Source organism: Pogona vitticeps, chromosome 6 (genome assembly GCF_051106095.1).
Source record: "Pogona vitticeps strain Pit_001003342236 chromosome 6, PviZW2.1, whole genome shotgun sequence".
NCBI classification, from domain to species: Eukaryota; Metazoa; Chordata; class Lepidosauria; order Squamata; family Agamidae; genus Pogona; species Pogona vitticeps.
Genome location: NC_135788.1, coordinates 106,755,562 through 106,766,762, shown reverse-complemented (window position 1 = coordinate 106,766,762; position 11,201 = coordinate 106,755,562). Strand labels below are relative to the sequence as shown.

Sequence of the window (11,201 nt, the reverse complement as noted above, 5' to 3'; positions counted from 1 at the left end):
TCATTCACAGAAGAGTAATGCAGTGCTATCCTGTGCATTTTTAATCAAAAGGAAGCCTCACTATGTTCAAAGGAGCTATAGTCAAATGTGCCTGAAACTGCAGACCAAAAACTGACCATATTCAAAATATGCACAAAGCAGGAAAAACATATATAGATACCCTCCACCTTTCGTAATAATATTATTTATTTATTTATTTATTTATTTATTTATTTATTGATTGATTGATTGATTGATTGATTGATTGATTGATTGATTGATTGATTGATTGATTTGATTTGATTTGATTTGATTTGATTTGATTTATATTAGTACACAGGATTATTTAAATTGATAGGCTTTCCATCCATCCAGATTCAGGATGGATGGAAGAAAAAAAATCTTCACATAGCTTTACTTATTTAGTCTTAGAACTGCAGAGTTAAGAGAGACTCTATGGATCATCAAGTCCAGCTCCTGCAAAGAAGGCACAGTGGGGAACTGAACTCCCAGTCTCCAGCCAGAGACCAAAAACACTGAGCTGCTTAGCTGTAACTACTTTGTCAGATTCACAAGATGTGTGTAACGGGTATGAGTTCAGAGAGCTTACAAAAGTTATTTTGTAATTCCAAGAACCCCCTGATCCTGGGAGTTGTAGCCTTAAACAGTAACTTTTCTAGTAGAATTAGTCAAGGATAATTAAGGATTATAATTAATGAATGCAGGCAAATAGGAGTGTCAGATTGAAACATCTCCCCACCCTGTGAGCAATGAATGCCAATGGATGGGAATATTACAGCAAAAGAAAGCTATTTAACTCCTCATGAGTTTTGTTGACCATCGGGTGAAATAAAGCGGTGAATTCATCGGGTATCTAGCAGGCCTCTTCAAAGTCAGTGCAATGCCAAGAGTAGTACAGCACTGGTTTCCAACCTCAGGTAACCCAAATGTTTTTTGGACTGCAACTCCCAGAAACCCTGGCCAGCACAGTTGGTGGTGAAGGCTTCTGGGAACTGCAGTTCAAGAACACCTGGGTTACCCAAAGTTTGGAACCATGTCCTAGGAAACTCCAAGCTTTGGGTTTGTTTTTTTCATGGCAAAATTCCAATCAGAAATGTATTACGCACTAAAGAATAAATGGTAAGGTGGCTTCAGAGCGTGGGCGAAACCTGCTTCCATCATTGAGGGAACCACAGACTACTTCTCCCATTTTCCACGGATCACCAAAATTCAAAGCAACGAAGAACACCTTGAAATGAGCTCTGAAATCTCACATTACCCTGGTTTCCAGTTCTTGGGTCTATTTGATCCAAAAACAGAAACATTTGCAGTCATTTACAAGGATGTGAACATGCATGATAGTACCTCAGGTACCCTTGCTGTCAATGAAAGCTACAGATCTTGATACTGTACTTTTTTTTCTAGATTTCTATTAATTTATGTCAAGACTTTTCTCATAATTGCCGTGTTTATTTTTCATAATAAAAGTTTGAAGCTCATGCTTCCCAAAAAACATTTTCCTCTAAACACCATTCTAACTAGAAGAGAGGCAGTATTGTAGTTAAACCAACTTCTGTTGTGTGGCAGAGTGTTAAACTAAGATGCAAAAACTCTGGGTTCAAATCTCCAGAAAGTCATTAAATGCAAGGAATGGGTCCCCTTGAGTCAAGGACCATCTCTCCGGGTGATCTACCTCACAGGATTATTGTGAGAGGAAAGCAGGGAGGAGAAAAATCAGGTACAGTACACCACATTGAGCTCAAAAGGCAGGATATAAATGTGGCAAATAAACAAACAAAAACGAAACCGAGGGCTCCCATGGGGTTGAACCCACCCACTGACCTGAAAACCTTAATCACCCTCTCCAATTATACATGCAAATCTGGTATTCTGCAGGCAGCCAACATTTTCCTAATCCTAATCTCTGCTCTTCAAGCCGCCTCCCTTATAACTGGCATGAATCAATGGAGGTGAAAGAGAAGGGCCCTTCCCGGAATCCTCTGAAGTAACCAAACATTACTTTTGCGGACTCCCATTCCTGGAGTCCGTCCCAAATCACGTTGGGACTTCAGACAGCTGGGGCCAAAAAAAAAGGGAATTTTTCCCTTTTTCTAACAAGTTTTGCAGTAAGGGATGCAAACCAGGGCAGGGGCCTTTGACCCTCACATTTGCAAACCCCTATGAAGAGGGGTTGAAAAAGAGAGAAGGAGAGACGGACCCCAACACATCTGAGAGACTGTATCGGGAAACTCCGACTCGCTTCTCGGGGAGCGAAAAAAGAAACGCCGGGCGGCCGCTCGTCGGCCTCGATCGGACTCTCCCGCCCACGCGCGTCGGCCTCCATGGTTTCGGCCATTCTCGTGTTTACTCGGCTATTTCCGGTTCCGTTCGGCCAATTCCGGCTCCGCTCGGCCTCAGGGGAAGTAGCCGCAACAGAAGCCTTGCCGGGATGGAAGGTAGTACGCGCGAACGCCCCCTCCCCTCTCCGCGGCGGGCAAAGAGCGAGCGAGCGAGCGAAGGGAAGGGAAGAGAAGGGAGGGCGGGAAACTGGGAAGCCCCGCCCCCACGGCACGGAGGACTTTTAAAGCCGAGTTCTGATGTGCGTCACTCAAACGGGGGGGGAGGTCAAGGGTCACGGCTAGGGTGCTTGATTTAGGCTGCAGTTTGGAGGGGGTTAAAGGTCAACGGCATAGTCAGTTAGAGTTAGTTCCGCTCTTACAAAGGGAGGGGGGGAAGAGAACAGAACGGGTCCTGTGTTCAAATCTAGTACAGTATTCAGTTTGGATTCTTCATCTCTATTTCTCACTGTTTCCAAGATCCTCAGAGGGTGCAGGATGTGGCCGCTTCCATGGGGCCAGAGCTCCCTAAAGACCCTGACCCCGAAGAAACCATCCGAAGCCTGCGGGCCCAGTTGGCGGCTGCCTTGGCAGAAGTAGACACGGTCCGAGCAGTGGCAGCTGTAAGCGAAAACACCAAACATGAAGCTGTGGAGGCTGTGCGGCGACGGTGCCAGGAGGAAGTGGCTTCCCTGCAGACCATCTTGAAAGGTGAGGAGATGGGAACCCTGGTATTATAGAATCATAAGAGTAATGGAGTTGGAAGGGGCCTCTTAAGGCCGCTAAATCCCAACCTCCTGCTCAGAGCAGTAGTATAAATCAAAGCAGATCTGACAGACAGTTGTCCAATTTTCTCTTGAATGCCTCTAGTGTTGGTGCACTCGCCACCTCCTGAGGTAATTGGTTCCGTTGTCATACCACTCTAATAGTTAGGAAGTTTTTTCTGATATTCAGTCTACATCTGGTTTCCTGTTGATTGAGCCTATTATTATGTGTCGTGTCCTGCACTCTGGGATAATCCAGAGCAGATCCCGCCCCTCCTCTGTATGTCTGCTTTTCAAATATTTGAAAAGTGCTATCCTATCTCCTCTCAGTCTTCTTTTCTCAATGCCCAGTTCATTTAGTCTTTCCTCATAGGCCTTGGTTGCCAGTCCCATGATCATCCTTTTTCCGTTTGAGGAGGAAGAAGCGTCATGTAATTGAAATCCTAAACTGATTTTAGGATCCAGGATTCTGGCCTTCTAGGTGCTTCTGTTTTATCAACAGATACCATCTCCAGCTATGAAGCCCGTCTCTCAACTTTGGGACGTGACAGCCGGGAGAGTACGTGGACCCGCTTGCTGCCGAGGGTCAGCCCCCTTGACTCTTTGGAGAAACAAATGGAAAAGGTAAATGATGGGCAGCCAAGGGTTCCCTGAATCACTGTAAAAGGCCCTTGGGACGAAACCACGTATGTGCTCTCTCTCCCCACAGGCCCAGGAAGATACTCAGCGACTCCGGGCCATTGTGCTGCCCATGGAGCAAGAAATCGCTGAGCTGAAAGCAAAGCTGGCACATGCTGAAGGGCTAGTTCAGGAGCTGCAGGGTGAGCAGGTGAGATGGGCATCGGTGGGAAGCAGGAAGGAGAGCACTGAAGAGAAAGAAGGTGGCGCAAAGCAGGATGGCTGCAAGTACTGCCGAACAGGGTTAGGAATGCAAATCACTGAGGAAGAAGGGTGTGCCTAGGAGTGATGGTTGTTTCAACCAGAGGGGGGGGGAGGAAGTGGAACAGAACCTTCATTTGTGCACCTTGACAAAAATCTAGGGCCACTCATCTTCAGTTTCTCTAACTCAGTAGATAGTTGGCTCTGTAAATTATCAAAGGAAATAACGTTGAGTGACTGGGCCTTTGAGATCAGGGTAGCCTTTAGAAGATGGCTGCAGATCTGGGGAAATCATATTAAGTAAATCATTCATAGGAACTAATTGTGATTTGCTAGCTAGAACTTTGTTGTTATACTTCAGGGTCAAAATTACAGTGCTAAGATAACAAAGGGCTCCTCCTTAAATTCCTGGTAATACCAGTCCACCCAGCTCAGACAGCAGGCTCCCAACTGGTTGCAGGAGGTTGTCTTTGTCCTACCTTGTTTTAGGGAGCCTGGCTCTGACAGACCTTTTTCTCTCTCTCCCTCAGCGTTCTTTATGTAGTTCCTCTGAATCCTTGCATGCTGATGCCGAGGCCATGCCCTCTGACGCACCTGGAGAGGACCACGTTGCCTTAGGGGAAGGGGGAGTGGCTGAGAAATTTGCTCGTAGCCTCGACAGTGTCTCCATTGCTTCCTTTTCCTCCTTGGCGCCAAGTCCTGGACCTCCCGTCCGACGCAGACGTCCTCCTAGCCCCGAGACTGCATCCATCGCCTCCTCAACTGGGACCCTGGTGCCGGAGACCATCTATCTGCCACCGGCTGGGTACCAGTTGGTGCCTGAGGTGGAGTGGACACAACTGCAGGGACAGGTGTGTGGGCAAGGCAGAGTTTATCAAACCGTGTGGACAGATCCAAAAGGTGCAAAACTATCAGGCTGTGGCTTTCTGAGTTTTGAGGGATCTGCTACACTGCATGTTTCCTCTTTTGACTTACATGTTAATGGTAGTTTTTTTGGAAGAAAAATCTTTACGGCTGTCTTTTGTCGGGGAGGAAATGAAGGGTGTAAAGGATACCACCAGCTTTATAATCTCTGTGGCTGCTATTCCGGTTACTTTTTTGGGGGGGGGATCCTCTAGTTAATGGGAGGATGGGGTGTACAAGGAGAATCTTGAGGCATGGCACCAGAATCCTGCTGCTTCAGTTGCCAGTTTGGTCGTCGTCTTCCAGGTGCAACAGCAGCGGGAGGCTCTGGAAGCTGCAGCTCGGGAAAAGGCCAGTCTGGAGGAGGCTCTGCGACGTAGCAACGATGAATGCAGTAAGCAGGTGTGTTTGGAATCCGCTGCCCTGTGTAGCTTGAAACTTAGCTGACCTCTTACTATTGTGAATCATGAAAAAAATACAAGATCATCTGCTCTGGTCCTTGCATCGTCCTCACAGCTGATCTGGGAAATAGTTTAGGCTATTTGGGTTGCAAAACAGGATGCCTTTCTGGATGATCTTGAGCTGTGACTCCCATTAGCCCCGGCCCAGCGTAGCTAACGGTGAGAGTTTGATGGGACTCACAGTCCAGCAGCACCCAAAGGCTGTGTGTTTCCCATCCATTGGCTGAGAGGTAGTGGCTGACCTAGGCCATCTGGTGCACCCTGTGACTGACAAGGGATTTGAATACGGGTTTCCGCAGCACCTCAACAATGGTGCCATTCTGGTTCTTGTACAGACTGCTGTTTTCACTGATCACTAATCATTTCTTTTCTCCTCTCTTTTTTTTCAGGTTCAGGTTCTTTTGGCTCAGATTCAAACCTCGGAACGCCTCCTCCAAGGCCTCCAAGCCACAGTGAGCGAAACTCAGCGACAGACTCAGGTGCAGATGGTGAGTGAGGCTGAGGGAAGACAGCTTGGTGGGGAGCCCTAACCCGGCCAAAGGGAAGCAGGGGCAGAGGTTGTTCGGTTTAGCGGGAGATTTTGGAATGTGCAGCCCTAAAACAGAATATTTTCTGGTCCTGCCGAAGCAAGGCTGAGGCAAAGCTGGCTTAGTGTCGAAGCTGGACGGAGGCCCTGCCTCAGGTAGGAAGTGGAGCTTGCAAAGGGTTGTGATTTAGAAAGGTTGAGGGTGCTGGCTGACTTGCATTTAGATGTTACAGTCCTTTGTTGGCAGTTCCTGTAAAAAAATCCTTTTTGGTTCTGTTTTTGGCCCGAATACATCCAGGGTCTTTATTTTACCTCTGCGGCAGCACTTGGCAGCTCAGGGGTTGGCCAGAAGTATGAGCTGTGCTTTGCACTGTTGCCAGTGATTTCCACGCTTGCTCGCTGTTGTGTGGTTGTGTAACTTCACCATACCAGAGATGAGGAAGGCTGGTGGGGAGGCCTTGCACATCATTGGCATTGATGCCCAGGATGAAGGGCATTATGTGTTAACTTACTTACAATACTTCTGCCTTGCTTCTTGACTCAAATGGACTCCCCAAACTGTTTACTGTACATTTACACTCTGTAAAATACAAAAATACCCTATAATTAGGGATAAGACATTGATGGCTAGGCAGGCAAGTCAGTTCTGGCCCTTCGCAAATCCCAGCTTCCAGTTCTGGAGCAAAGGGACAGAAGCAGCTGCAGATAGATTCGGGGGCCGATGGACAATTAATAGAAGACACTCTACCTAACATCCAGAGCCCGGCTACTTTTACTTCTCTTATCCTATCTCTCAGGTCCAGGAAGTTTCAAAAGAAAGCAAAACTTAGATAAGTGATTTTTTAAAAATTTTTTTTATTATTATTATTATTTTTTTTTTGGTATTACAACTTCCATAATGCCCCAGCCTTGCTTACTAGAGGTTTTTGGGAGTTGTAGTGTAAAAAATCGTTTTTCCAAGCTCTGAAAGAAAGCTACTTCCGGAATGATCTGAAATGGAAATAAATGTTTTCAGTGCTATATATGGTGCTATCCTACCTGAGTCATGGTTTAAATAGCTAATAGCTGAAGGCTGTTTTTGATGAAGGGACAAGAAATGTTAAATTTTGGAGCAAGGGATGAGTGGCTGTCCAGATGTTTCTGAACGACGACTCTCCTCACTATTAGTTACGCTGGCTGGTACTGGTGGGAACTGCAGTTTCACAGCATCTGGAGAGCCATAGGTTGTGTTCCCCCCTCCCCAAACCTGGCCAAGGTGATGAGATATGACCTGGCTGGAGAGAGAAGGGTGAGGAGGGTGGTCATCACTGTTTGTTACTTGGCTTATGGTCTTTTGGTATAGTTAATTAACATCCCTCCATATTTTCAGCATTGTCTTTTGAAATGTTATTTAATGAGTGGCTGTTACGAAAATCTTGAAAAATTAACATTCTGTTTGGAATGTGTTGTTGAAAGGGTGACTGATTTGATTTATATACATGGATGTTACTGTTTTGCCAACTCTGGTATACTCTGCGCTCCTTCAAACACAGTTTCCTCTGTAGGACTGAAGCAACTCAGGTATTAACATTACCCTAATACTTTTAATATTCAGCAGAGATATTAATAGAATTATCTTTAATATTTAGAGGAGATATCCATATAAATTAAAACCCAATCCAGAGATGGCAGTATACAGAAGCAGGTTCTTCTGCTGATGTACACATTCTTCTGTTTCCAGGTACATTTGGAAATTCTGTTTGGAATGTGTTGTTGAAAGGGTAACTGATTTTATTTATATACAGTACATGGATGTTACTGTTTGCCAACTCTGGTATACTCTGGGCTGCCTCAAACACGGTCTCCTCTGTAGGACTGAGGCAACTCAGGTTTTAACATTACCCTAATACAGTGGTGCCCCGCATAGCGAGGTTAATCCGTTCAGGATTAACCTTCACTATGGGGAAACATCGCTAAACGGAACGGGGAAACCCATTGGAACGATGTTTAATGTTTAATGTGTTCCAAATGGGCACAAAGCTCACTGTTCAGCGATGTTCCTCCATAGCGGCAGCCATTTTTGCGCCCTTGGTAAGCGAGGGCAGCGTGCGAAAACGCTGCGTGTGGCCATTTTGGGTCGTCCGGTGGCCATTTTGGAACCGGCCATTTTGGAACCACTGAACAGCTGATCCCCGGACGTCGCAATGTGAAGATCGGTAAGCGACCGTCGGTATGCCTTCGCATTAGTGATCCCAAAAAAACGGATCGCTATGCGAATTCATTGTTGTGCGGTGCGCTCGTTAAGCGAGGCACCACTGTACTTTTAATATTCAGCAGAGATATTAATTTAAAGATAATATTAAATTATCTTTAATATTTAGAGGAGATATCCATATAAATTAAAACCCAGTCCAGAGATGGCAGTGTACAGAAGCAGGTTCTTCTGCTGATGTACACATTCTTCTGTTTCCAGCTACTTGGTAATTCAGACTCGGGTTCCGGGCTTTCTGCCCTGCTCTAAGCACTACCGTGGCACACCTCCAGATGTGTCAGACAATAGGCCCTATCACTCTGGCAGGGATGGGAATTGCAGTCCAGGATACCTGGGGATGCACAGGGCTGTACTGTGCTTACTGCTGAGGAAAGCTGTTTATGGAAGCCTCTACAAGGGCAGATTGTAAAGACTCAAATTGTCCATTAGGCATCCTAAGCTTGAGAGTCACAGTCCCAAATGCTCCCACAGCTACCATCTTTGCTTGGCTTCTAGGCTGACCTGGCTGCATCTCATAAGCGCCTGAGCTATGAAGTGCAACGCCTCAGTGCTGAGAATGAAGGGCTGCGTGGGGCTTGTTCCCCGAATCCCTGCCCGACAGAGGAGGAGAAGAGGAGCTTGCCGGACAGCGTCCAGGTAATTCCCATCTGCCTCTCCTTTGTGTTGAGGTGCCAGTGTGGGAGACTAGGATGAAACAGATGGAAGGTGCAGCAGGATATATAGGGCTGTTTTCAGAATTTGGGGGGGGGGGACTTTGGACTATAACTTTCAGAATTCTACTGGCCATGATGGCTGGGCAGTTTTGAGAGTTGACATCCCAAAAAGTTACTTTTTCAAGTGGTTGTGTTTCCCATCTTCCTGCCTCTCCAGGAGCTGCAGGCCTTGGTGCAGCACCTGCGACAAGAGTCTGCTTCCCAGCTCCGGGCTGCAGAACACCAAGCTGAGCGCCTGCGAATTGAGATCGTGTCCCTGCGGGAGCAGCTGGATGAAGAAGCCGTGTCACAGGCGGGACTGCAGGGGGCACTAGAGAGAGAACAAGAAGAAAGAGGTGGGCAGGGAAAAGCAGTCTGTCCAGTGCAATGGTCAAGTGGGTGGTCTGACTGGCGAGAAAGACAGGGACACTTGGAATTGGCATATGATGGATTTTAAAAAAAACCCAGTGCATTTAAAAAAGCCGTGGGGAACTTTAAAGAGTCTATCAGCTACCTGCAGCCTTTCTGTAGGCCACACCAGCCCCTTCTTTAAACCTTAAAAAAGTGTGTTGGGAGCTTCTTTTATAAGAGAATTGTGCTTTCTGGAGGTGCAATTGTCCTGTATAGTTCCCCCCCTCTTAAACAATGACTGGGGAATGATGGGGAAACCAAGCTACAAGACTTGGAGATATGCCCAGTTAGCTCCATCCTTGATTTTGGAGCTAGATATCAAAGCATACAGATCCAAAATATTTTTCTGCGATTACAGTAATTCTGTGATGTGACTAATTTTCTTCCTTTCTCTCTTTTCATCTTCCTTTCCTTTCCTGCTGCTTCTGGCCGGAAGAGCTTTTGCAGGGTAAGCTGTTCTCTAGTTCCACATCTGTGTCTGTTGCTGCAGTAGGAGGTTCAACATTGTCATCAGGGCCTGATCTTCTTTTCCTTCTCAATCACTAGCTTCCTTGAATAGTATCCAGAGCGAGATGGACAGATTGCAGCAAGGGCAGGAAGAGATGAACAGAAGCCATGTATGTTGGAGGTTCTCTTTGCTTTTTTCCCGAAGTCTGCCAAGAACCATGTCACTTCCCGAAACCAGCTGTCCATGTTATTAATCGCAACTCCTCCTCTGGCTAAGTACCATTCCTAGTCTAGAGCAGGCCTGCTCCTTATAGACATGCTGGTTAACTCAGTGGTTCAGGCATCTGGTTGCAGAGCCATAGACTGGGAGTTAGATTCCTTGCTACACTTCTTTGACAGGGGCTGGACTCGGTGATCCGGAGGGTCCCTTTCAGTTCTAAGGTGATGATACTACCCACCAAACTGAGCAAAACGCATGTATGACTCCTAATTGCAGGTTCAGAATTGGACTCGGACCTAGTTATTCCGTTAATTTAGTTTAAGCCCTACTAGTTTCAGTGGATCTGTTCTCAGGATAGTTATGTCTGGATCTCACCCTGAGTGATCAATCATGCTTAATGGTTGGGATTCCAAATATGAGATGACCATTTATGTGGCTCTTGGGGCTGTATCTGACTTGTCCCTTGTGGTAGCCGGAGTGATATTTCCAGGAACAAACCAACCCAAAGTAAAAGGGGAAGGAGCAGCAGGATGTACCTTCGTGCTCTATGATCACCCAGAGATTCAGAGGATTGAGCACCTAAGTGGTTCCCTCCTTCCCCAGAACCATTAGATACCCCCCACAAAAGAGCAGAACTTGGAAAAATTGCATTCTTGGCCCCCCACATTTTGGGGTACTATGGGAGTTATAGGTGCAAAAATAACTTTTCGAAGTTCTTGGGGTTATGCTAAAAGGGCCCTGGTGATGCCATGCACAAATGGGGCCAGTAAAGGTTTCTCTGGGCTCATTTGGTTTCTTTCCTCATGCTCTAGGTACAGACAGATGCTCCCCCTCAGGGAGAGGCTGGCAGCCATCTGGATAGGTCGGAGCTCTAGATGGAGGACCAGAGAGATCAGCCCTGCCTTCTCCCCTCTCTGCAGCGGTGTGGAAACCTCAGGGAAACTGCAATCCACCAGGCGCCCAAAGGGGCCAGCTTGTCATCCAGAGCTTCTCTCTGCATAGGTTAAAAGAGCAATAACTCAGGAGGCCGGGTGGCTGGTATTTCACAGTCCGTGCCCCCTCAGCATTTTGATTGACACTGGAGCTTCCTGGACAAAATAAAGAGGATTTTTCTACTTGTTCCTGTCCGTGTGTTTCCTTCCTTGGACATGTGCACAGATAGTAGGGGATGAGATGGTTGTTGTCACACACAATTTCATTGTCTTGGTTATGAACCTCTCCAGGTTCAATTCACAAGTTGAATTTCCTGCTTGATTCCTTGGATCATAGAGATGCACTGTAACTAATAGAGTTTGGGGAGGGACTTTTCCCTTCTTCATAAAGAGAGGTCAC

At 46.6% G+C, this 11,201-nt stretch overlaps 1 protein-coding gene across 2 annotated transcripts; it reads left to right on the top strand.

Moving 5' to 3' along the window:
- The first annotated feature begins 2,309 nt into the window (after positions 1-2,309).
- Positions 2,310-10,987, top strand: RABEP2 (rabaptin, RAB GTPase binding effector protein 2). 2 transcript variants are annotated; one of them, XM_020792884.3, is made up of 12 exons: positions 2,310-2,435; positions 2,796-3,026; positions 3,582-3,703; positions 3,789-3,908; positions 4,489-4,809; positions 5,168-5,263; positions 5,712-5,810; positions 8,595-8,735; positions 8,970-9,147; positions 9,639-9,650; positions 9,749-9,819; positions 10,682-10,987. In XM_020792884.3, exons 1-12 carry the CDS (start codon positions 2,429-2,431, stop codon positions 10,742-10,744), a joined length of 1,461 nt encoding a protein of 486 aa, XP_020648543.3. In that variant the 5' UTR covers positions 2,310-2,428; the 3' UTR covers positions 10,745-10,987. The 2 variants fall into 2 exon arrangements, with proteins under 2 accessions (XP_020648543.3, XP_020648544.3); XM_020792885.3 differs by having other exon boundaries at positions 2,435-2,578.
- Positions 10,988-11,201: the final 214 nt, after the last annotated feature.